The sequence below is a fragment of the Lepisma saccharinum genome, chromosome 27 (assembly GCF_977018435.1).
Source record: "Lepisma saccharinum chromosome 27, izLepSacc3.1, whole genome shotgun sequence".
NCBI classification, from domain to species: Eukaryota; Metazoa; Arthropoda; class Insecta; order Zygentoma; family Lepismatidae; genus Lepisma; species Lepisma saccharinum.
Window position 1 is genome coordinate 53,433,127 of NC_139255.1, and position 27,979 is coordinate 53,461,105.

Below are 27,979 nucleotides of genomic sequence, written 5' to 3' on the forward strand. Positions count from 1 at the left end.
CTTTAAATATACAACACATATTTTCAAAATTTGCAAACTAATTCCTTTACTAACTGGTTAAAGATGTCAATAAAATACAAAATAGTTGAAATTGTTTTATTTATGTATAAGCTTTTGTTTAGTTTTTGCTTTATACAGTAAAAACTGCATATCCTGGAACCTCTATAAGAAGGAAACCTGTAAATACAGAAAAAAAAGTCCCCAGAACGGACGGATTTTATACCTGAAAATGACCTGGTTAAGGCGGAAACCTCCTTAATGCGGAAACGGAACACCATTTAAAGACCAACGAGATGTTTTTATTCTCAGTACGACTGAAATGTCTTCCATTATTTTTTTCACTCACAAGAAAACAATGCAATACTTACTGTAAGTGGAACACACCTCTGTTGCCACTCGCTTATCGGTAACATTGTCAATATGACAGAATGTGATATAAAAATATTAATAACTTACGTTTTGCAAGTATGTATCTAGGTAATTCCGACGTTTCGGGACGCAACTGCACCCTTCTTCAGGCTGCTCACGTCGACCTCTCCATAGTTTTGCCAATATCTCTGTCCTTCTCTACCACCGCTGCGTTGCGAGATGTTACAAAATTTACAAAATGTAAAAGTCAAAAACTTCAAACAGTGAAATCATTATCCTGTAGTTTTTTATGCTCTATTTACTGACGGCATTATATAACCTGTCATAAATTCATGTGATCTGAATTATGCAATTTTGCAAAATGCTTAATTTTTTCTAGTAAATACTTCAAAAGCCAACAAACTGCTTGAACAACTTGACCAGTTGTTTTTTTTCTACGGGATGTATGGTGTTTGTAGATATGATATTCTTTGCCAGAGTAAATTAATTTGCTTACGAGGAGAGTTATATATATATATACATTGGATATTTTGTATAATTCATCAGACCGTAACATGAAAAAGTTGGTTAGCGAGAAACTTTTCGGTTTGTCGCGATACACATTAAGCATTTTGCAAAATTGCATAATTCAGATCACATGAATTTATGACAGGTTATATAATGCCGTCAGTAAATAGAGCATAAAAAACTACAGGATAATGATTTCACTGTTTGAAGTTTTTGACTTTTACATTTTGTAAATTTTGTAACATCTCGCAACGCAGCGGTGGTAGAGAAGGACAGAGATATTGGCAAAACTCATGTATTAGAGAGAGAGGGAAGTACTCCATTTACTTTCACTGACTTTTTAAGGTTGAGACACTATAGGGTCCCACACTTACTTGATCACAGCCGAAGATGGGGGTGATGTGATCAGCACCATGCCCCTGACCACCTTTACCCCCCAGAGTTTCCTCCAGGTATACGACGCTGGGTGAGTGCCGGAGCTGCTTGAACACAAATATTGATCAATATTTTGAACAAATTTTAATTATTGCAATTTTCAAGTATCTGTTTCGGCTCAGTTCTAGATTTAAGGTAATTAAACTTAAAAACAACAAAAAAACATTAGTGGATTTCTCAACTTTATTTGTAACTACCAAAATCTGTACACATAAATCATCCAGGATTAGTCAACAAAGTGAGCATGGAAAAGAAAATATACATTTTTTATTTTAAATTACACTCTGTAAACTGCTAAATTTTCTCATCTGACAATCAAATGTTTCATCCTCCAATGTAATGTCTGTACCATTCCATTATTGCAAGATGGCACAAAGCAATGGGCAAACCATTCTTACTGTTCACTTGATTGATAATTTAAAAAAAAAAAAAAAAAGAAACCTTGGCCTTTAGGATAAGCACATGGAACGTACACAACTTTCAGTCCATTCTTTTCCTTTTTGGTGCTAGAAAACTAGAACTAAGATGCATCGTAAGTCAATATGATGCATATTTAGTTTGCTATCCTTCTTACTTCCACTGGCCCTTCTCGTGATCCCACTTGGTGGCGATGCCTGTTATTGGATTAACGTCTAGGATAGCCATTCTCTTCGCCTGAGCATCAATGGCCTCTTGCGTGTATGATGGAGGAAGTTCCTTATCATATACTGGAGAGAGAGATGGAGAAAAAATGAGTGAGTGACACACAGCAACGCATTTGGAACAAGATCTTAAAAAAGTTTCAAATACAGATATGCCATTCAGAACATTAGATATCGGGTACTCATTAAGCTTGGCTGGAACTTTGGTCGAATCTGCTTTTGAATTTTCCACTCCTTTCAAAATCTGAAAAACTACAGGCTTAGAATTAATTCCTTCTAGAATACTGATGTGAATCTTTAGCTTTTGCCTAGATATTATCAATAGTTTTGTGGCTACGTAAGTCTATTAAACTGTAGATAATATCTCGACAACAGCGAAAGCAAACCACATGATGATTCAAGTGAATGTTCTAGAAGGAATACTAAGCGTATATAAATTTTTCAAATTTTGGAACATCATAGCAGTTTCAAAATAAGAGGAAAATTTGAAAACAGCTGCCCTGGTGTCAGCCAAAGTTCTAGGCAAGCCTTAAAGCATAACTTTAAGATGTGCAAAAAATTTTCTCCAGAACATGTGCAGTAAATAATCACTAAGATTCTGAAAAAGATTCATATTCAACGTAGGGATTTTATGTTTAGGTTGGATGGGATATATCCCGACAGTTTTGTCTTTTTGTCCATTACTATATACATGAAGGGATAACACACTTGAATTACAAAATAATATATCCATTGTTACTAAACTCCTCACAAAAAGTTTGGAATATAACAAGAAAGTGAAGAAATGGGAACAGAGACATTTATTGTAGCAAAAATGATACACCCTGTGATAGGACAAGTGCAAAAATAGAGGACAAGTGACGATGCCAGCTTGCCAAGTTCACCAAAGCAACCAAATATAGTGAACGAAAAACAACCAAAATCAAGGGAAGGAAAAGACGTCTTCTCTATGAACTGTGCAAAACGGCCACAGTGTGTGACACACATAAAGTGAGTCCCTCAATAATGTGTATGGCCTCTTGCACTGTGCAGTTCCCACACACGTTGTGGCATCCCAGAGATGAGTGCATTGATGGCATCCTGTGGGAGACGGTCCCATTCAACCTGGGCAGCCTGGATGAGGTCTGGCAGTGATTGCGGAGGCTGTGGACGACGTGAAATGGCTTGCTTCAACATGCTCAATGCAATTCATGTATGGGGAGAGTGCTGGCCAATCCATACGACGAACGTCAGCATCCTGCAGGAAATTGGTCACTGGTGCTCCACGATGTGGACGTGCGTTATCGTCCACAAAGACAAAGTCGGCACCATACTGGTAGCGAAATGGAAGCACGAAAAGCCGTAGCACTTCATCCACATAGCATCGAGACGTCAACCGCCCTTGCAGTGGAATGAGAGGTGTCCATCGCCCGTACATGATACCTGCCCAAAACAAGATTCCACCACCACCAAAGGGATGGACTTCTTGCACATGCTGCTGCCTCCCGTGGCGTTGGCGACGTGGCCAAACACGTTGTTGTCGCGTATCAGGCCGCAAACAGATCCTTGTTTCATCGGAAAACATCACATTCCGCCATTGTTGCACATCCCACCTACGATGTTCATCAGCCCATATTCGTCTGTTCCGCCGATGGTGAGGTCGCAGTGGCACACGTCTCAAGAGGTCTATATGACCTTAGTTCGACACTATGCAAACGATTACGCACAGTCTGGGTCGCGATACGAACGCCGGATGCTTGCAACAAGTCCTTTTGCAACTCCCGGGCAGTCGCTATTGGCCTTCGGCGTGCAGTCACAGTAATGTATGCATCCTGACGGCGTGTTGTCACTCTTGGACGACCACTTCTCGGCGTGTCTGAAACACTGTTCGTGTTCCTGAATCGTTTCCATGTTTTGGATACCGCTCCTTGGGTGACCCCGAACACACGTGCAACCTCCGCCTGTGTACACCCTTGTTGCAACAATGTCACAATCCTGGTGCGATCAAACTGTGTTATCACCATCGTTAACGCCAGATATCCATTTAACGCTTGCACTGCTTCGAAGACACTGGATTTGACATGCTGCGTGACGGCCAGGTAAACTCGGCCGGTACTGATAGGTTGTACCACATTGTAGATGGCGCTAGCTGCAGATTGGCTTCAAACAAGCAGAAATGAAATTCCCTGACTTTTCCAGGTTTTCCAGGACAAAATTTACATTTTTCCCTGACAATTACAAACTAAATTAAATCGATGTTTTTGCAAATGGAAATAATGAACTAATACAGATCCAGGTATGGATTTGTTAAGTACCAATATTATCTTCTAAGAAAATAACTTAATTTCTCTATTCTCTATGATTTTAATTCAAACTGCAAAATAGTGAATTGGGAAAATTATTACAATTCACAAGCTAGGGAAGGATTACGGAATTTTATCATACGCAGTAAGTTTAAAATAAAATACTTGATTATTTTTAAAGTTACGACTAAATAAGATTAAGAGTGAAGAGTGATTGATTAAGAAATTCATTTTGTAATTTATCAGTCTCCTTATCCATATCCTCGGTATTATATGTTGATATTTCCACTGAGGTTTGGAACCCGCTTCTTGCAAGAACCGTGAGTGCAGACTCATTTTTTGATGAATAAAGCTACTTCTCTCTTCACTGTAAAGCAAACAACTTAACTCTTGGATATAAGTGAAACAATTGAATTGTACAAAAGGAGTGTCATATTTCCTTACATTATCAATGAGATTTCTGCTTCAGTACGGTATATCCAAGTGAAGTACTGTGAAACTGACAACATGCAGTTATACCATTATTGCTGACGAATAGGGTATGTAGGAATTTATAGAATTGCATTGTGTAGGTACCTGATTTAGCTAACCACACATTAAAACAGAAATACTCTGTTAATTACAGCTTCTGAAAGTTCATATACGAGGGGCATCCTGAAAAAAGCGCCAACAGTGATTGTACGCAGCACTAGTGGTCAGAGAGTGACACACACATGCAGGCAGGAAGAAGTGGCATGTAGCTGTAATCTGGTACAGTCGCGATTCAGCTGTTTTAGGACAGTTCTAGGTTAAGATTGTAGCTCTCATACAGTCTCCCACTGACTGCGATGTAGTCTACGTGTAGAAATTAGATTTTTGAACGCTCAGAATTTGGCACAGAGCCACCAGCAATCGTGTGAGGTGTGCAGACTGGACGTCGTGAGTGATACTATGGTCAGACGATGGTGCAGACAATTCACAGAAGGCCAATCGAATGTGCACAAGCCCATACAGCTGAGTACACGCGGGCCCTTTGCATCACTTCAGGGGAGAGATCTTGAACCACTCCCTATACAGCCCTGAACTTGCATGTACCGACTTTCATATCTTTGTTCAACTGAAGAAGTTTCTGACAGGACAAGGATTTGACAGCTACACTGCGGTAGAGATAGTTCCAGTCTTTGCTGTCAGACACATATGCCATGAGCATACAAAATTTAGTGCCAGAACAACAATGGTGATTATGCCGAAAATTACGTTAGAACTCACTGTTACTAATCCAATAAATTACTACTTCGGTGCTATTTTCCCCAAAATTCACATTTTTATTTTAGCGCATTTTCTAGCAAATATCTGAAATTATACCTTCATGGTGTCTTTAAACTACTCTTTCAAATTGTAAGTCACATGGCCTACACCTCTTAGAGAGAGTTTGATATCTTGGAAGTTATTTTGGGAAAGTTATGTTCCATACCCCCTTTTTAATTTTAAGGTAAGGTTTTTAGATAATGGAATTTTCCCTGAATATACTGAAAGTTGCATAATGACCATAAGTGGCGATGCACCCAAAAAATGTAAATCAATAAATCTCATGTGACAGATACCGATATATTATGGCACCAAATATTGACATTATCTTTTTCTGACTTGATAGTGTTACATTCCCAAAATTAGCGTTTTTGTTTTAGAACATTTTTCTGCCAAATATACCAAAACTTAATACTTCCATTGTGCTTTTAAACTATTATTTTAAATTGTAGGTCACGTGGTCTACGTATTTTCATGACAGTTTGATATGTTGGGAACAGATTTTTGAGGAAGCAAAAGTAAAGTGCTCCCCTGTGCTTAGCACTAAGCCATGAAGGTATCTAGGGGGTGTGGAGTTAGGGTACCAAACTTTCTTGATCACGGCTGAAGGTTGGGGTGATGTGATCAGCACCACGCCCCTAGCTACCTTTACCCCCAAGAGTTTCCTCCAGGTACCCACTTTATACGATGCTGAGTGGGTGTCGGAGCCGCTTGAACAGGTAAAAAAAATCCCAGTTCTCCCCCGCCAGGGATCAAACCGGGGCTTTTGGCATGGTAGTCAGACACCCTAACGACTGAGCTATCTAGTGTTGCAATAAATTTGAGGTTGGGAGCATGCACTTGCCAATTTTTATAACTTTCACCAATGCAGATTTATGTTTTACTTTTTCGTGATAGTATTCAATATATATCCCGTTTTGTTGGATTCTCCTTGATATCTAAGAATATTGCAATGTCATTGTAAACGTATGTTAACTTGTGTGAAACCAGTAATACGTCAGGATGATGAAAGAAAACCTTTGTAAGCACTGCTACATTAAATAGGATGAAGTGAGCCAGAAGAGTAATAAAATTCCATCTGCATGCGATTTTTGTTGGATGTTGCAGTCCAAAGACATCCAACAAAAATCAATCCCATAAGAGTGCCATGCATGCAATTTCTTGTTTCATGTTGTATAGAAATACTTTGTCGGGTGGCGATACTCGACAAATATTGCATGTATCAATTGAGCCTATTTGTTTCCATGTTCCTTCAGTTTGTCCAAGAAAATGCCTTACTACGATGTCCGACAATTATCGGATGGCGCCACGTGCTCCCATCCCCTCCATCTGTTGACAGTTCTGTCCCCTTACTACTCCAACACGGACAAGAAAAAATATATAATTCAATGCATTTTCCACGTAATATTTAGAAGCTTAACACAACGTACTGCCCCTCTGGAAATTTCTTTCCTTCTTTGTTTCTCTCTATATCTATAACGATAACTCAAAAAAAAAATCAATCAATACAAAATTCCCTGACTTTTTTGGACACCTCAAATTCCCTGACTTTTCCCGGTTTTCCAGGTCTGTCGCCACCCTGTAGCTGTTGCCCAGATATGCACGTACATCACATGGTGTTCTGCCTGCATTCTTTTCTCATGTTTCCAACTACATTCCACCCGCAATGCGCCCTGCCCATGTCCTCTCTCCCCGACAAATGGAATATTCCAGACTTTTTGTGAGGAGTTTATTCTTAACAAGGTGTATTTGAAAAAGTTATTTGTTTCGCTCAGTATTACGGGATATATTTTATAAAGAGCGCTATAACTCCTTCAACACCACTTTTTATAATATAAAGTCAACAAAAAATACTTTTAACAACATGTGACAATTAGAAGTGCAGTGGGGACCTGGGAGCAGAGGCTCAATTTTCAAAATTACACTATTTTGAAATGTGTAATTTCCATTTTTTTCCCAAGTTGAGGCTTTCCAAAAAAAAAAAAAAAAAAAAAAAAAAATCATCCCACTACAACGATTAGTTCTTGAGCTATATGTTTATTTTTGTACTTTATGGCAAGTTTGAAAAATATTTCTTTTTGCACTTCATGGCAAGTTTGAAAAGTGTGCTTGAAAATGTCCCATCCGGAGGTTGTTCACCCTCATGTTGAGGCTCCTTCCACTAAAACTTAACAGATATTATTAGAAATAGACTCATGTAAAAAATGCCAGTGTGCCTAGATAAATTCAGAATTAAGCAATCGGAACTCAGGCCAAAAGATTTAGAGGGACTTGTTGGGGAAACATGGTAGTAAGAGATCTGTTGGGAAGTCAAGTGGATCTTGCACAGAATAGATTGAAGGCTTGCATTGCTGCAGCAATACACCTTTGGGTTTAGAAACAGAAATTGAGCAGTTTTCACAACGTACAAGATATTTTCAGACCACAGCGAAGTAATGGCTGCCACTGGTTACTAAAGCCAGTAGCACTAATCTTGGCATATGCAAATTAGTGATGGCTGCAAAGATTTGATTAAGTACTTGTAGAAAATCTGTACAGTCAAATAAGAACACGACAAATAAAACAATATGTGGATAGGCCATAAAAAAAAATAAAAAATAAAACTGTCTGGATAATGCACACATTCAGATATCTGGACATTTTGGATAATCCGTACATCTGGATATCAGAATATCCGATATCCATTGCAACGCCAAGGGGGCTTTGACGTTACTTGAGGTTATAGCTCAGGGTGGTTCATGGATACTCAATAATACATTTTCTAATGTTTATTTCTCATTCACACAAGATTCCCTAAGTTCGGATATATAAGACCAGTAATGCACATATAGCATAATGTCCAACCTCTTACAACCTCTAAGTCCTAAGAGCTAAGTTCTAAGTCTACAAGTAACTGAATTGAGATAATCTAAGGTGCCATACTATAGAAGAATATAGTAAAGTCCTTTTTTACCTAAGATTGTAAGATTGGCAGATGCGACACCATCAGCGTCAGGCAGCAATTTCCCTAGTACAGGATGCAGTTTCCTAAAAGGGAGGGTTTTTATACAACAACAGTCAGTGTGTCTCGATACTTGCCCCAACCTTCAGGCAACCTTCTCTCTTCCAGTGGCCATTTTCGCCTAAGTCCATTTCCTACTGTCTTGCCCTTCAGAGGACAAGCTATCAGGGCGATCACAATTTCATGCACGTGGAGGGGATGGGTGAACACATGTGCATGTGGAGACCTTGGGTGAGGACACCAGCGATTGCTATCTGACCTCGTCTCCTCTAATGACAGATTAACTCACACTTGCGTTTGCTAGGCCACATCCTGTTATTCAACTGTTTTGTTTACCAAACGAGGGAAAGATGGTATCTTTCCTTTGACTTTTCCTAGAGGACGTATCGGACTCGCAATCTCTGTGGCTTGTTTGGCAGAAAGCCTGCACAATAAGGATTTTACTTAATGCAACTTGATGTTCGAGACTGGTGTCACTATTGCCAATACAATAAAGAATTTTGTCCGTTGCACCATATAACATTTTATCCAGATTTGGCCATCCCTAATGCAGATGCGTTTACCCTACAGCTTAACTTACCAAATTTCTTCATAAACATGTATCCCCATAACGGTGTTGACATTACAACCAAGACCACTCCCATCATAGACTTCCATTTTCCACTAGGAGCCTTCATTTCAGAAAACGTTTGGCAGAAGCTGGCCCTGTAGAGAGCTTTCTTCTCTTCGCATGTTAGCTTCCTCCAGTCACCTTTCTCCTTCTCTCTCAGAGCCTGTGTGCAGGAAAGAAGAAATTCAGTTATGGATCTAAAATGATTACAATTTTGATTACATAATGATTGCAAGTTGTACAGGATTAATTGATTTGGTATGTTTTACTTCACTTTCTGTCATTTTTGGCTAATCGCAAAGCTGGGGATGAGTGATGGTATGAAGGATCGGGATTCCAACTTGGTGCCACTGGCCTAGTAGCACAATGTGCTAACCATTCACAAGTTGTACAGAAGAATGCAGAATTCATTTATAATACTGAATATTATTAAGGAAGTAAGTTTGTAGTTCAGAGAAACTAACTTGTGGCATGAAGATGCGGAACATAATTTGCAAGGAATTGCAGAAAAATATATTTTCCAAGTAAATATGGCCATCAGCCTGTGTCCGAAAGGTAGGCTTGAAACACAGTCTTGACGGAAGTGATGTAATCTAGTGCAGATTGAAAGTGCCCATTAAACTAGCAATTAACTTGAATTGTTAAGTCCACTTTATGCACAGATAGGCTAATCGGGATTGTAAAGTGGGATCCAAACCACTAGAACCTACGTGCCTCCACCGTGTATCAAACCCAGAACTCCTTGATTACAAGGCAACGACACTACCATTGCACCATCAGGGAAGCCCCCGGTAGCATACTGTATGTTTATTAATTTATTTTACCTAAAGTTTCAGGTACAGTACTGAATGACCATTTTACACTGAAACAGTAAGAGCAGGAAAATAATAACAACAACAACAAAATAGAGTACAAGATGGCACTGAAAACAAATCAAAATTATACGTACATCGTTAACAATTGTCTAAAACTTTGTTCTGGCAAGAATATGTCACATTTGGAGGCAGGTTATTATGAGTGAGGAAGCCTGTAGAAAAGAGACCGCTGTAGAAGGGAGAGCCTTGTGGTGGGATTGTGGAAGAGCTTAACGTTGCAGGTTGGCCATGTGGGAACACGTAGATGAAATTTGTTGAGCAGAAATTCAGATTTACTTTTACCATTCATGATTTTGTGCAAGAATTTCATGTCTGCTAATTTGCGACGAGTGTGTGATGGTTGGATATTGAAGACAGACATAATATCTGTTTTCTGAAGGTGACTCAGAGAAGGTATTCTGTGGCGAGCAATGGCGAGGAAAAAGTTGAGAACAGAATCAATCCGGGAAAGATTTGTTTTTGAAGCCATGGTCCAGATAGGAGAGCAGTATTCAAGAATGGGGGAGATAAGGGCTTTGTAAAATATGCTGATTGATGATTGGTTTTGGATTTCAGTGAACCTGTACAGAAGACCGAGAAGACGCATTGCTCTTTTAGTGTTCGTAATGTGCTCATTAAAGTTTAGTTTTTCGTCGATGATAACTCCGAGATCTTTTTGAGAGGTAACTTTTATGATGGGATTGTTTCCAAGATAGTAAGCAGAATCAAGTTTGTTCCTTCTTAGGGAAATGATGAGGCAGGAGAATTTTTTAGGATTCAACTGAAGTTTCCACTGGCGACACCACACAAGCAGTTCTGTAAGAGCTTGCTGTAAGATTAAAGCATCGTGTTCTGATGAGATTTCTGTGAAGAGTTTACAGTCATCGGCAAACAGAAGTATATTTATAGGGAGAGAGGACAGTCTGTCGGGGAGATCATCCATGTAAAGAAGAAACAAAAGTGGGCCTAAGATGCTCCCTTGGAGAACTCCAGACAAAACAGGAAGAAAGCTGGAAGAGGTGCCAGGAAGGATGACACGCTGCTCTCGTGCACTCATATAGTCTTGTAGTAAGATAGAAATTTCCCATGGATGTTAAATCTGGATTGTAATTTATGAAGAAGGAGATCATGATTTATTTTATCGAAGGCTTTTGAAATGTCCAAATATATAACATCAAGCTGGGAATTATTTGAGATAGACTGAGTAGCATGACAAAGTAATACCGATAGATTGGTCAAGCAAGAGCTGCCTGGAAGGAAACCATGCTGAGCAGTATTTATAAGGGGAGATGTAAACTTTAGCAACCTGTCTTTGATTATTTTCTTACAGACAATGGAGAGAGGTGACAAAAGAGAGATCGGTCTGTACAAATTTGTGGAATTTTTGTCTCCAGATTTGTAGATAGGTACAATATTGGCATGTCTGAACAAGCCGGGAAACACACCTGTAGAAAAACACTTATTAAGTAAGAGGCACAGAGGGTAGCGAAGGAGTCAGCAGTTTTACGAAGAAAAATTGTTGGAATTCCATCAGGGGCTAAGGACTGGTGCAACGGCAAAGAGGAGAGGAGAGATTTTACTTCTTCAGGCGAGGTTTTAATCGAATAGAGAGTGGGTGAACTGACAGACTTGACATTAGGAAAAGGTTGAGAAATTGTCTCTGAGGAGAAATTTTCATGAAAAACCACATTAAAAAGTTGTGCTCTGTCATCTCCTACAGCGGTGGTAGAATTATGCACAATTTCCATTGGCACACGCGGGTTCTGCTTTCTTGAATCAACTAACGAAAAGAACTTCTTTGGATCAGTCATACACTCTGATGTTAAGTTATTTACATAATCAATATACTTATTTTTGAATATATTTTTTGAGTGCCTCCGAATATCACAATATTTTATAAGTGTGTTCATTAGGGCACCATTTCCACAAGCTCCAAGCCTGTTTCTTGTTTTGGTATTTCACAGAGCACGCTTTCTTAGTGGGAACAAAGTCATTTATTGCAGCATGCAGAACTTCCACAAACATTTCCACGGCGTCGTTGATCTCCTCCTGTTCCAGAAGAAACCAGGGGTAGGCATCTAGTGCTGTGCGAATTTCATTACAGGGGGCTTTTCGCCACAGGCGGCACGGTCCATTCTGGGGTTGGAGGTTCTTGACCTTGTCAGCGGACGGGAGGTGCACAGCGACATCTAGAGAGGCATGGTCTGAGGGTAGCAAGTTCCTTTGTGGAGTTATCTTAATTTCGCAGTGTTGCCAGCACATAGTCCAAATTACTTTCACCTCGTGTTTTGTGCATGTTATGTTGCTTCAAACCAATGTCGTGTATGAAAGTGTTGATAAACCATTTGTCATTTGAGCAATTTGCACTTCCGGTGGTTGGAGTTTCTCAATCAATTGAAAGATTGAAGTCCCCACACAATAGGACATTTCCACACTTCATGGCTGCCAACACCGAATCCCTGCAAGCTTCAAGGATATGCAGGGGAGAGTTTTTGTGCGGACGGTAGTAGGCACCAAGAATACGTTTTTTACCTTTCAAAATATTAACTTCCACCCAAATTATTTTACAGGCTCGACTTAGATCACCACATAGTTTACAGTTCCATTTCGTGTTTAAACAAATCATGACACCACCCCCACGTTGATTTAGGCGGTCATTTCTAAAAATACTAAAGTTCTTGGCGAACGGAAGTTCAGCGTCACTCACAGTATCATTCAGCCAGGTCTCGGTAAAAACTAAACAGTCATATTGTATTAATTCACTGAGGTTTATAGCACAATCAGAGAGCTTCTTTTTTATGCTTTGTATATTCTGATAATATACAGAAAGAGCAGTTTCATTTTGATTTGAGGGGCCGGTGTTCAGGTGGATGTCACCGCACATGAGCGCGAGGCACAGCAGGTGAAAGTGCCGGGCGACGGTTTGCTCGTGGTTGCTCCCCTTGGGTCGGTGACCGCGACATGGCTGCAGAGTGTCCAGGTACACATCCAGCTGCAGGAAATAAAAAGCTCCTATTTCCCATGTTCCATCCATCAAACTTAGAGTCAATACTCAACACTGACACACTAGGAAGATGTTCTCCACAAATATAACATAACACCAGAAGAACAATGACACAGTTTGCGGAGAGGAAAAACATGCTCCGAGTACGATCCGCCATCTTGCATACTGTGATGTGACATTGCACACTTGCTTACTACACTCATTCACTTGTCTGAAAACATGAAAGTCAAAAGTCCATCTGTTGGTTGTAGTAGTTCTATTGTGTGTAATATAAGCACAAGAATTTTTTTAAAATGCTATGCAATTTCATAGGGTTTTCATTCATATACATGTCTGCTTTAACTCTGATAAACTTACTTTTCATTTTTCCGCGGAAATTTGTTTCGCGATCAATTTCACTACCTGTCTGGTGGCTTCGTCAGGCGTGTACAGTGCAGTCAGTACATGCCTGACAAAGCCACCAGTTGGGTGGCAAAATCGATCGCAAAAGAAATTTATGCGGAAAAATGAAAAGCAAGTTTATTAGAGTTAATTACCTATCTCCGCGTAACCGCCAAACAGATATCTTTTTGCTACCAGTTCAGGCTTGAAGACTGAACTGTGAGACCATTCTTAAAGGATACCCACTTCAAGTTACGTCTTGCACCTTTCAGACATGGCATAAGTCGCCACTGTCTCGAGCATTATTTTTTGTATGGACAATGTTGTACGCATGCGAAGTAGATGAGAGGAAGTGTCGAAATACCAATGCAATTAAACCTAAGTTTAATAATGCAAATGCATATAAATAGTTACACCGCAAGAACACACGAGCATACTTATAATGCTAAGAGCACCACACCTGACCTGACTCACCTTACCTACTCACATAGAAAAATATTGGAGCAGAATGAAACAAAAAATAATTCAATACACAAAATGTAAGTAATCAGAAAAAAACCTGTTCAGTATGGGTTTACACACATGTACAGAACTTGATTTGTGTACAAAATGCATGTGCATCATATCAAAATTACAAAATCGGGACATTAATTTAGAAACTTATTTTCAACAAGTATTCCAAGTTATTTTTAACCCTGCATTAGTCACGCATGGTCTCTAGTTCTGGGTGTGTGGTTTTAACGTAGTTATTTATCAATGATTGTTTCTTCAACACTCTCCCTCTGTCTGTCCGAGTTTCTAACCTTCCTCTTTTACATCATGATTTTGTTTTCAGTGTTAGTACGACCTTCGAGCTGCTAGGGAGGGTACGTTGAAGCCACTTGCTGTCCGAGTCCATGTGCGACTATAGGCTTACTGGTTTTTACTGAAAATCTGGTCTGCCATTCCGTGACAGACTAACGAACATTGCCTCTTATAGAATTTCAATTTTTATAGTTTTATACGTAGAATCTCAATTGTTGAAAGAAAAGATTTAATCCTAATTATTGACGATTTAGACCATTAACTTAGCATATTTTTAAAAACCCTGTCTCTGGCACCGTGCACAACCATCGATGTAACTTCTCTCACGCAACCCATGAACCATTGAAATATTTGTAACAATGATTAGCCTGTCTTAAAATAAATGAGCTAAGGTACTTCGAAAAATACATAAACTTTGTACTGACAACAATCAAATAGAAACAAATGTTACAATTGTGACATTCACTAGTCAGACATTCACTAGTCAATCATTTGCACAATTATATTTCGTTCATAAATATTTGAAACTAAAACGTGAATGTGAAGATACAACTTCTATGGGTCTATATATTAGTGAAATAACTGAGCAATATGCAGTTCACTATTACCTATATTTCCATTATTGTCACACACATTACCACATAATCACTATTGATTCTCATTGCTATAGCAACGTTAGAGTTCCAAATATCTTGTTTATGCAGCGTATAGCGCAATAAATAACATAAAACATGATTAACATTGTACAAAGTAATTATTATACATTTTTTGAACTGTTAATATAAAGTGATTTGTATAATATGAAATTAATAATTTCAATAAACATACAATTATATTGTGCAGATTCACAGGACCATCACACAATTCTGTGATGATTCTTCAAAATTCAAACAATGTTAATACATATTTCATCATAGTGATGGTTTACTAATAAAGTTGCCACAAGAGAAAACAGTCACTTTCATACCTGGATATCTGAAGTGTTTTCCCTGAAGCGAACTGCTGGAAAGGGGAAGTCTAGACGATCTGCATAATTTGCCTGCCCATTGAATCCAAACCCTACAACTTCACGATTCCCAATCCGACTTCGTCCGTACATATTTGCTCGCTGTTGGAATTGCAAAGGCCCCACCTGTAGTAACTTTCCGCCCAGCATTTTGAACTGGCTATCTGCAACAGAGGAACTGTTATTAGCAATTTGTAACAGACAAATCTGCATTTTCATACGTTCCATTCTAAATACACACAAATATGAAAATAATGTGAAAGTCTGGTTTCTAAGAACTGCAAAAACCAACTGTCCATTTTTTCTTTCATCAAAATAAAAAAATATCTAAAATGTTGATTGTATTTATACAACAGCATATTCTGAAGTTACGTACGGCATTTCTGATACGTGAAAAAAATTTAACTGAGTACTTAAAACTTAAAAGTATCTGGCTTGTCACTTGTAGGGGAAAAAAGGGGAAAAAAACGTGGATGTTAAAGTTGCTTACATCACATTATATAATGTACTACAAAATGTTTTGCCAAATAATAACAAGATCTGGGATCCGAACTCAGGTCCCAATAAGCTGAGAATATGAATTGAGTTACTATCTCATAATTTTTTTTCCTTGCATTGTACTTTTTAAAATTATACTTCACCTATTTGCCACTTTGGCTAACCACACTTACATGGCTTGAGCCTGGAAATTTCAGCAGTGAGATCATTAGTCAATCACTCTACACACTAAAGTGGGAATCATAGAACTTAAGACCTTGTGTAAACAAAAGCACGTGTACCTTAACAGTGTTGCCAACTTATGAAAATAAACACTGATGACCTGTTGGGAGTTAAATGTACGTACGTAAAAAATGAAAAATCAAAATGTACATCTTGCCTGGTGGCAGACTTTCAGACCCACCATCGAAGTTCCCTGGTTCGAATCCCGGCACAGATGTTATTTGTAAGTATCCCTTCATCAATTTCATCTGACAATCACTCATCCTCATAGTCGGGATTAGCCAAAAACGGAAGTGACGCTAAATAATAAAATAATAAATACAACAAATGACAAATGTGTGTGTCACAACGTGGTCAATCTACATCTCAATGCTACACGTTCCAGTATCATCCAGAGTGTACCTCATCGTCTCTAAAGTTGCATCATCCGAAAACACACTGGTATGTCCTTGTCACCCCGATCGAAAATGCTGGTTTATGCAGCCAAACACCAAGGGAAACTAAAATGACAACTTAGTGAAGCATTGTCCTTGGCAAAAAAAAAGTTGGGAAAGAAGATGGTAAGATACACAAATATTCTGAGGCAGCCACATTTTCTTGTACCCTACATTTGGGATGAATTCTTAAAGATTGCCACTTTTTCTCTCCCTTGTTGAGAGGTGTTCCATTTAATTCAACCTCTCCCACCCTGACGGCCTGCCCTCACCCTCATCGTCACGACTCGCCCTCTTCACCTGCAAAAGTATTCCGGAGTGTGAACACCACTCACATTATCATCCTCACTGGCAATGTGAAATTACACTATCACATGCCGACATTCGACATACTTGACTTAGTGAGAAGTATTGAGGTTGGCAACAGCCTATCAACGGATTTCTTCCACAGCATGTAGTCAGTTCTATAAAAGTACGTTAATGCATGAAAAACGTGTAAATTACTTTGGATTATACATTTTTAAAATATATTTTCATTAAAGGTTTCTCTTTATAATAATAATACGTGATGATTGCATATATTACAACGTTGAAACACGTTGTTGCTCGCATAAACAAGTACACCGATTTTGAGATAAGAGCAATACGGTGCAAGGTGCATTCGTATCTTTTCAATCAAAGAGCTGTCCACTGTGAAGAAGATATTGGCGAATGTTAATAATGATTATGACGATATACCCGTTTGGCGTTAAATCGCCTCTTGTGGCACGTTGAGTTCGTTTTGGGGAAGCAAATTTGACATCACTCATTGATAGGGACGATATTGTTGTCTAGCGCCAAAAATTCCTCCAGTTCAAAAAGGAACTGTTGAATCAAGGTAAGAAAATACATTACTTGCATGAGACGTGGGTAATTAATGTGATTATTATAGTATTATTGTTTTCCAGTGCACGAGAAACAGAAAGAAATATAAACAATCTCTTTTTATTCCTCGGCTTATCTTTGTTTACCTTCCGCTAAAACGGGCAGTATATTTGTTGCACTGCACAAAGGAGAAAACAATACACTGTATGTCCACAATGTTGGGCAATAATTTGGTGGAAGGGGTAGCAACAAAACCAAAAGGCTTGAATTATTGAAACGATTCTCTCACTCTCTTGTAAGTTTTACTTTGGCGCTGTCTACTGAAAGAGTAGGGTGACCAGACATCCTCTTTTGTCCCAACATGTCCTCCTTTTTAGGTGTTTGTCCGGCATCCGTGCCTGGAACTTATCGGAAATTGTTAGTTTTTATTCCAGAAATGCCAAAATAATGACACGTAGAATTTGAGATTTCCAGAGCTTCGGAAAATTGTAAATTTTTCCCATCCTGAATGTCAGGATTTAATGTCCTGCACACCCCTAGTACGATAGGTCACACTAAAAGTTTTTAGACACGCGCAAGTAAAACACTGGAGACCAAAAGTACGAATGCTATAATTTTTCAAAGTATTCTCCATGACAGTTGATACACTTGTTCATCCGCTCAAACCAAGTGTGAAAAGCACTGGGACCACACATCTGCAGGCACCTCTTGAATGCACTGAACGAAGGCGGTGACTGCCTCCTCGGGAGTAGGAAATGAACCTCGTAATGTATCCTTGATTTTAGGGAACAGGAAGAAATCACAAGGGGCGAGGTCGGGACTGTAAGGAGGATGAGTCATTTCTTCTATGTTGGAGGCTTTGAAGAATTCAATTGTTCGTACTGCTGTCTGGCTGCGTGCATTGTCTTGATGCACAATAATGCAACTTTGTGGGCATTTTTCATGAACTTTCCGTACGATCTCCGGTAATCAAACCGTAGTGTACCATTCAGCATTAACGGTCTGACGTCTCTGTTGCAATATGGCCCATCCGACTGAAGAAAGTGGCAACCATTTGTTTGCCAACACTTCGTCCCTTCCTGACTTTTGTTGGTGGGTCTTCATCCGGGAAGATCCACTGCGTCGACTGTCGTTTGCTCTCGGGTTCATAACAGTACACACAAGTTTCGTCACCTGTTACGATGTCATACACTGCATTTGATTGTCCTTGGTTAAATTTGTCCAACATTTTCATGCACCATATGACCCAGTGCCTGCTTTTGCTCCTGAGTAAGATGGTGTGGGATCCATCTGGCACAGAGCTTCCTGACACCAAGGTGGTCATGCAGGATCGTTTGAACCTGACTCATACCAATACCCAGTGTTGCACTAATAACTGTATATGTCACCCGGTTATCCTCCTCTATCATGCGACGCACTCTGTCGACGTTTTCTTGAGAAGTTGCTGTCACAGGACGACCATCACGTAATTCATCACTGAGTTTCTGACGTCCACGTCGAAATTCTAAAAACCAATTAAACACAGTCGCACGACATGGGGCTTCCTACTGCCTGAAATGCATTTCGGAGCCTTTCCTAACATTGCTGCTGCGTTAAACCTCCTCGAAAATCGTAAAAATCATTGCTCTGAAGTGCTCCCATGTTAAATCCATTTTACTGTACACACATGACAATAATTGACTAATTTCTGGCACACAACAATTAACAACTATAAATTCTGCAGCATTATCACACTTCACAGACTACTAACTTCAACATATCCTAGAAACAATGTATTGCTGCAATCAGTGTTGCCGCATCTAAAAACTTTTAGTGTCACCCACGTATTAACACTTTAGTTTATCCATAAAAATACGATAACAAACTATTAATATTAATTAACTCTTTTGATCGAAATTCACATTTGCGAGGAAAAGTAATTTTCACGAAAACAGCTTGTGCTAACTACTGTGTGAATTTGAACAAATGAAAAAACAATTTGCACCATTGTAACAAAAGAATATTTTGAAATAATGTTCCAATCAATTGAGACCCTCAAATCTGGTAAATACCAGATTGCAGTCAGTACAACATCAACAAAGCCTTACATTCTTCCATCTACGGAAAGCCAAAGGCACGTAAAAAAAGCTGAAGTATGCAAAAATTGAAGAATAGCGATTTTTGGGCACGATTAATCAAAATAGGCATTTATAGGCACTATAAAAATGCATTTTAGGACTAGAAACACCATGAAACGAACTATAAACATTGAAGCCTATATGAAGGAATATAAATGGCAAATAGTCAAAATTCGGCACCCTAAACATTACTATTATTCTAAGTTCTAACTCGTTGTTTCGTCCTCTGAGACTGCTGGAACGCATGTAGTCTGCTAAGTTCCTTTTTGATTGATTGATTTGGTTTATTTTACTTCGCTTTTCTGCCACTTTTGGCTAATTGCGAAGATGGATATGAGCGATCTATGATGATTTTGATGAAGGGACACTCGCAAAGAAAACTCATGCCTAGGCTGGGATTCGAATCTGTGACCACTGGCATTATGACGTGGTGTATTAACCACTCTACCACGGGGATCGGCCAGTTCCTTTTCGAGTTATACATACATGATACAGAATCGCGTAGTGAGAATTTTGATTATTAAGTAATATTTACTTTCATGAAATAACGAAGGGAAAGTGTAAATTCAACAATTATCTTGCAAGAAAATATCCAGCTTTTAAAGGATGGAGGAAGAAACAAATATGAGGTAAACTGTAAGGTGGCTGTCACTTTCCCCTGCTGTTGAGAGAGTGATAGAAATGTTCATGGCATTAAAATCATATTTCTCTACCCAATGTAAATAACTTAAAAATTGTAATTCGGTGTTTGGAAATAAGTTAAAGATGTAATCTTACTTCTTACATTTGTATTCACTTGTGGGGATATTTCATTCTAATATCCAAGAATTAGAAAAGGAGTAAAAATATGTGCTTCAAATTGTAGATTTTCTTTGTCATTTGTTAAATGACAGATTCCGAGATTGCTTTCTTTGCTTAAATATAAGAGGAAGTTATTGAAAGAGATTACCTGAAAAGTCTCTGTAAGAAAGTGTCATTAATATTTGATATTGATAAAATTATGAGTAATGGCAAATGTGTTGCTATTTTTTGCTGCGTCCTCTTTTTTTATGACTTTGTCCTTTTTTTTGCCTGTTCTGTCCTCTCTTTTGAATGTGTGTGTCTGGTCACCCTATGAAAGAGGAGGGGGAAGGGGAACTGTAAACTCTGTGTCAGATAAATGGAACTTTTGGCATATAAAAATACGTTCATTCTTGAACAAGAACATGCAAGATCACTTCTCGAAAATTTCTTATACTTCAATGTGTATAAGTTAAAATAGGAATACGTTTTTCCACGGTATGTAAAATTAAGATCGGGTGAAGTGCCAGGGAACAGCATATGATGGCCATGGCATTCACGAACAGCTGACGCAGAGTGATACGTTACTCGAAGTGAGACGGTTTGTTTACAGAGGGAATGAAGGTTCGTGATTCCGAATTTAGGTCACCTATGAAAAAATCACGTTATTCACAGAAAGCAGTTATCACTGAAATAAGGTTACCATATTTTCAGAGCATGTATTTGGGCCTTTTTTTATTTAGAAGTAAGTTAAAAATTGCAAATATAAACATGATTGATTCATTTGGTTTATTTTACTTCACCATTCGGCTACTTTTGGCTAATAGCCAAGATGAGGATAGGTGATATGATGAAATTGATGAAACGACACTCAAAGAACACCAATGCCCAGGCCTGGATTCTATCCCAGGACCCCTGGCTTCATAGCCCAGTGTGCTAATCCCTCTGCCATGGAAATCAGCTAAATCTCAGAATAAGAAAAAGAATCACAGGACAGAGAAGACTAACAAATAACTGTGTCTGTATCTATTTCAGTGCTCAAGCTGCGATATAGTATGTTCCAATAGTGTGATGATTTTTTAACATTAAATATGGAGACAAGAGATAGAATTCTCAAAATGTGTACAGAAATGAGTTTCAAAAACTATTTTGCAGATTTTAAAGTCCTCGCGATTATTTTGTAAAAAAAAAAAGTAGCTTGTGCAAGTGGCCATGCTTGTAAGCAGGTCATTTACATGTGTGGTAGACAATTTGTTTGTTGTTAAGTTCAAATAACCTAATCAAGAATAGGCCTTCACTTGGATTGTTGGATCTGAAACACACTTTGCCTCTACTTGGAAGAATTCTGGAAACTCTTGAGACGAAGAAAATGTGGAAAGGCAATAAAACATAAATTCCTACTCAAAACATAAGATAACACTAGATGCATTTAGGAACTTCATTATAATGCTAAGGGCAGTAAACTTGTCCCACCTACGTTATTTACGTAAGTATATGCAAGAGGGATGGAAAATTGCTCTGTATATAAGGTGCAGTAAGAAAATGCATTTGTAAAAAGATATCGGAATTACAACTCGAGCCACATTACGGCCTAAGTTCATTTTGTTTTATTGCGATTTCATCATACTATGAATTCAATTTTAACATGGTTTGATTTCAATTTACTTCTGTTAACACATACTGCAGAGTTTTAGTGATTACTTAAGATTTTCTTCAATATATACTTTCGAGGTTGGGTTAGGCAGGCCACGTTTGGTTCTCTTAGCATTAAAATAAATGGTAACGATTAGATAAGCCGGAGACACATTTCTTGAAATGTACAGGAGAAAAGACGAGAAAGTACTTATGGAAGTACTTATGAAGTTCTTGTGGACTTTCTAAAGCCGCGAAAATTGTTTTTTTTTTCGAATCGTGCAACTTATTTGGCCTGTAAGTAAGGTATTGTTAGTCATTCATGCATCTCCGTTGCACAATAGCTCCTGCCACCATTACCGTCGACTACGTGAATCAAATGTTCCATGCGTTCGATTACTTAACCTCCTGTCAGTGCAGCAACCACGCGGTAATTTTACAAGATGACGTGCGAGCGGGATTTTTTTTCCAATTTAATTTTCTATGTTTGCCTAACCTAACTGAACCTAACCTAACCTTCCGTGAATGGTTTGTGGATCAATTTTCGCTTAAAAACCTTTTGTGAATAGTTTGTGCGGCATTTATCGGTTCATAAGTTTGGAAACACTGTACATCAGCTGACGATACAGCATATCAGCTTACGATAGACAACATGAGTCAACATTTGCCTGCCGAATTTGCAACGACCAATAAATAATTATAATGTTAAAAATAATGCTTTTTTCATGGGAAAAAAAAGTGATCCAAAGTTGAAAAATGTTCCGCTATGCATATGAGGTAAGTAGAAATTAATTTTATTTGAAATTAAACGAGTTAAATGTGTCTCCGGCTTATCTACCAAATAAATTCCCTAAATGCATTCGACTAAGGTTCTGATTTACTTCTACATTAATTCTCACTAGTCTACGATACTTAAGTTGCTTGTCAACAGATAAAACATAGTCCATGAGAAGCGTGCATGCTTGCGTAAGGTAATTTTGAAGTTATCTTTTCAACATAATGATTTTTTAAAATCCAAACAGTGCTCATTACTTTGAGGAAGGTTCAAATTTTGTTTGACAATGATTGCCAAAATTCTACCAGAATTAGTCGTCCTGCTAGGAGAATTTGAAAAAAAATCATAAAACAATTGGAACTGTTACCCAAATTACTTTAACGGGTAGCGATTCATAAAAAGAATTGGAAGAACCTGCCTCAACACGTGCTAACAAAAAGTTGGGTCATTTCACATCAAAATAGTTCAGAATGATACTGCAACCATCCTGACTAAATCGAGGCGTCCGGTAATCTTCGACAAGCTAAATTTCATGTGCGATTCAGATCACTTCTTCCCAGGAATTTAAACCTGCACCAGTATGACTTAAGATGACCGGACCACTCTCCAATTTTCTTCATATTTGACATACTTACTAATTGAGGTCTGCTAATGACGAATCTGAAGTTAAAATTTGTCGGAAACGTCTAGAAATTGCAAAATAATTGCAAACCATTGACCCTAGCCCCACAAACCATTGACGTGTGGTTAGGTTAGTTTCGATTAGGTTAGGCAAACATAGTTAAAAGTTGGTGTCGTGGTAGTATCAGGAATATATATATTTCCTTGTGAAACAAAATATTTCGCGAAAATCGTCGGTTTCCATTCCGAAAACTAACGACTTATTTTCGTTTATTTCTAGAAGTTTCCGACAACTTTTAACTTCAAATTCGTGATTAGGAGGCCTCAATTAGTGAGTATGCCAAATATGAAGACAATCGGAGGGGGTCCGGTCATCTTAAGTCGTTCCCCTGCACCTCTATTCATCTTTGGCTACAGTGGACCATGCACTGAAATAACATGACTCTGACCTTATCAAATATATGTTCCACACAACTTCGAATGCTGCAAATTGCATTCAAAACATGTTAAATTTATACAGTAGTGGAACAAAAGCAACTCACTCTTGAAACAGATTGGAATAGTAGCATCTTGGGAAATAGCTCTTTATGCAACTGACATTAATTTTATATTACCTTTGCAATTTTTAATACATCGTCAAGATTTTAAGATCATTGATTTACCGGAATACCAATTACATGTTACTTAATCTCACCTTTACCTTGAACAGGTAAAATATCGTGCTAAGACTGCTGCACCAGCTGATTTAAGTGCAAAAGTTAACTACCACAGAAAATCAGATATCTACACGGGTGCATTTGATACATATGTTATACTTTCTTAACTTTCATTATGTAAGACAGTTTATTTTAATATATGCCGCTTGCTGATCCCTTACCTTTCCTAGTCTGCCTCCAAGATGGCGAAACGGAAGAAATCAGCGTGTGATCATATGTTTCATTTTCAAAACCAACACAAGAATGGGCAAAATGAAGAAAAATATACACACATTAGACATTACAATATTCTTAAACTTTACTTGCAAATAAGTGGTTTGTTTATCTTTTCAAAATTTAATACAATTTCGTTTTCTACTCACCAGAGTTGTACATACGTCACACTTCTTAATTGTACATCAGAAATGGTCCAGTGCTGTATTTGTGAGAGGAAAAGAAGGTCAGTGTGAGAAGTAAGATGAAAATATATCATGCAGATTATATAATTTATTTGCAATCGGTGCAGCCTCCTTAACAAACGCAATTTATTTATAATCGGTGCAGCCTCCTTAACAAACGCGACGCCAAATTAGACAGGTGATGGCAGGCTCCAGGGGAGAGGCCATGAGGGCAATGCCCCCCTTCGAACTATGAAACATTTAAATATAAAATTAAATAAAATCTAACACTTAATAAAAAACATTTCAACTATTTTGTAACCTCTTTACACACACGCGCGCGCACAGACACATATACATATGTGTGTGTGTATGTATGTCGAGTACTACTTTACTATACGTGAGACACCTATCAATGATTTATTTCGCAGTTTTTTACATTGCTAACGTACTATTCTGCATTGCGGAACATTTATTTAGGTGAAATAATGAATTTCTAACGAAAATAATGCCTATTTCTTACATTTACGAGTACTTACTGTTCTTACTTATTTCCACACACAATATGGCGATAGCTTACCCGTTGTTAGCGCGTTGTGCCAGTGTTTTGTCGATTTGGAGTGTGCATGCAGTGTTGCAGTCTTGTTCGCAGAAAAATACCTAATTTTTTTAAAAAAAAAACACGAAATTTTTTCACCAAAAATGTTCAATTTTTGACATAAAGAGTAATTATTAAACCATTGACGTTAGCCCCAAAAACCATTGACGTTAGCCCAAAAATTCACGATAGCCCCACGAACCATCACGGGGCCGAGGTATGCCTACTAGGTTAGGTTAAGCCTGTTAGGTTAGGTTCCATTAGCACTCCTTTCGTTCAATTTAGCATATACGGACATCGGTTTTTCTCGATTAAAGAAAATACACGGAATTCTTTTAATTTTAACTTTCCACGTCCTGCATTCCCCTTCTTTCTTCAAAATTCCGTGTTGAATTACAAATACCACGGCATCTTCCACACCCGGCAACGCATGCACGTTTTCGGATTTAGCCCCTCCGTCAAGAAAATACTGGTAAGGGCCTTGGCGATGGTTTGCCCCACAGACTTTTCCCCCCTCCCCCAGCGAATCCCCATCCTTATAATACCAGAAAATTCTATGTATGATTGATTGAGTTGGTGTTTTAAGTCCACTTTATGCACTGTAAGGCTAATCGAGGCTGGACCTATAGTTTAAAGTGGGATCCGAACCACTATGTGCCTCCACCAGGTATCGAACCCGGGACCCCTTGATTAAAACGTGGCGACGCTACCGCTACCACTGCGCCATCGGGGAGGCCCGAAAATTCTATTTAAACGAACTGTCAACTCAAATATGCATGATACGTGATTTTCTCCGATAAACGGACCTTTCTACTACTACATAAAAAACGTTTTAAATCATTCATTTTACGGATTATGACACAAAAATGAGGTATGCAAAATATATCGGCGATATTTGTTTGTTTTGGTTCTTGAGAGATACGTCTTCAAACATCGCTGAAATTCACCTCCTACGTCACTGAAGTGAAATGAAAACGGCTTGGTGTGCAGGCAGAGGTTTCTGCTAGCCACTTGAACTTAGCGTGGACCGTGAAAACGACAACAAAAAGTTTACATACTGTGTAAAAAGACACAAATATCTTAAAATTCCAGTACAAAAACGAGCGCTCTATTTCATCAGATGCATTATGTCCAAACAGTGGCAGCATTTATTATAAGTCAGCAGTAAGAATAAGCTTCAAATTTGCTCCTGCCACGTAATTCGTCTGCTAAGAGAATGTTACAAATCTTAAGATCAGATTGAGACGAGAGAAATGCAAGTTCATGATTAGTGGGAATGAATGTACAAGTAATTTAGAACCTCTTTCTTTAGAAATCATTTAGCGATATTATTTTAATGCTAACAGAACCTAACCTAACTACGAGAGCATTTAGGTTTATTATTAGAAGAATGCTAAGGGACATAATCTTAAAACATTTTTGTGAAAGTAATCGCTACAACTTCACAGTATGTGTTACAGACGTAATTGCATAATATCATGATGAAATCACGATAAGACAAAGACCGAGTCTGCTGCCACGCGCATCTTTTTTGAGGTTCCAGCAGAAAAAGAACGTGACAACAGACACTACCTTATTATAATTCAGCCATTCGGACTCGGTGGAGTGTTTTTCCACTAAAATGACAAAGCAATACTGCCGTCAATAGTCAATGACTGAACTAGTGTTGACCACGAGACGAGACTTTGGCCTGTCTCGTCTCGTGGAAATGCTGTCTCGTCTCGAAAATATTCGTTTGTCTCGGGACACATGATCAATCTCGTCTCGTCTCGAATTTTTAAAAGCCTGTCTCGTCTCGTCCCGTGGGCAACACTAGACTGAACACTTGAACAGTCTTGTTCATTGCCAAAACATTGGTTATGACTAGAGCCCGGAAATGGCAAAATGCCTCTTTTTATCTACTGCATATATTGATAAAAATTTTCCGGATATACGTTTTTTATGTTGTTTCGAATGTTTTAGAAGCCTTTTCATTTTGCCTATTTTGCCTATTTGGGACCCCACTGCCTATTTTTAATTATAATGCCTTTTTTTTGCCTTTTTCAATGAAATTTGAACATTTTTTTAAAAAAAATGTGTAAATAAATTATTTTTCTCCCAAAAAACGTTGTTGGCATTTATTTTCTTCCGTTTATTATGTGAACAATTTTCGCCTTATTAAGTAATATTGAACTCACGTATGTTTCAACATTGCTGAAGGAGAAAAGTGTGTTTAAAAAATAGTATTTCATACTGAGTTAATATATTGCCTTTCCGTTAACATGTCCTTGTGAATGATTGACTGCTGAAAACCTGTTGCAGAACACCTGCACAATTACGTCATCACGTCCAGCGTCCTTGTCAGGAGGTTATTGACAAGAAACAGCACTAATGCCCAAGGGCCTTTGCATGGATTCCAAAATCAAGTTCTCTATCTTTAGTTTAGTTCTGCACTTTGGAAGGAAACGATCGTGTAGTTGTCATCATGCCGATATTTAGTGTGCTATTAAGTGGTAAGTTACATGGTTACGTGCATGAATTTCGTGAAAGCACATTTTTGACATATGGTACTATTTTTCTCTGCAAGATATGTGAAAAAACATTCAACCATGAGAAAAAATACTTTATATCTCAGCATGTGCCAACAGCAAAACATAAATCTGCAGTTGCCAAAAAGGTTGGACAGAAGAAGATATTCCTAATTTCAACAGTGGGCACTTCATCCAACAGGCAATCTCAGTTTTCTCTTGAACTATGCAAAGCTTCATGGAAGCAGGGATACCTTTCTGGAAAGTGGAAAACAAGTCACTGAGGAAATTCCTGGAGAAATACACTAAAGAAACGGTGCCGTCGGAATCTACGCTGCGGAAAACATTTAAGCATCTGCTATGAAGAAGCTCTGCAAAGAATTCGTGCTGAAGTTGGTGGAAAGAAGGTTTGGATTTAAACAGATGAAAGTACTGACATTATGGGACGCTGAATAGCCAACGTCATCATATGAACTATGGAACCAACATGCGGAGAATCCTCGTCATTTCTTCTCACGTCAGAACAACTAGAGAGAGCCAATGGTTCGTCAATAGCTCAGTTATTCTCGAATTCCCTACTTCTGCTCTGACCAGATGGTGTACATCATGATGACATGTTACTTTTTATCAGTGATGCAGCTCCCTATATAAAGAAGG

The 27,979-nt window shown here is 38.4% G+C and overlaps 1 protein-coding gene across 2 annotated transcripts; it reads right to left on the reverse strand.

Annotated features, from left to right (window-relative positions):
* Nucleotides 1-1,736: 1,736 nt before the first annotated feature.
* LOC145980053 (cytochrome c oxidase subunit 4 isoform 1, mitochondrial-like) lies at nucleotides 1,737-24,252 on the reverse strand. Of its 2 annotated transcripts, none has more exons than XM_083113040.1 (4): nucleotides 24,203-24,252; nucleotides 15,143-15,345; nucleotides 9,103-9,295; nucleotides 1,737-2,018 (listed from the first exon to the last, which is right to left on the reverse strand). In XM_083113040.1, exons 1-4 carry the CDS (start codon nucleotides 24,213-24,215, stop codon nucleotides 1,882-1,884), a joined length of 546 nt encoding a protein of 181 aa, XP_082969166.1. In that variant the 5' UTR covers nucleotides 24,216-24,252; the 3' UTR covers nucleotides 1,737-1,881. The 2 variants fall into 2 exon arrangements, with proteins under 2 accessions (XP_082969166.1, XP_082969167.1); XM_083113041.1 differs by lacking the exon at nucleotides 24,203-24,252 and adding an exon at nucleotides 24,002-24,141.
* Nucleotides 24,253-27,979: the final 3,727 nt, after the last annotated feature.

Excerpts from the sequence above, each read along its gene's own strand:
- LOC145980053 (XM_083113040.1), bottom strand. Across the intron at positions 9,296-15,142 it reads AAAACACTTCAGATATCCAG|GCTCTGAGAGAGAAGGAGAA; the intron begins GTATGAAAGTGA and ends TCCTGCACACAG. Across the intron at positions 2,019-9,102 it reads CATGTTTATGAAGAAATTTG|TATATGATAAGGAACTTCCT; the intron begins GTAAGTTAAGCT and ends CTCTCTCTCCAG.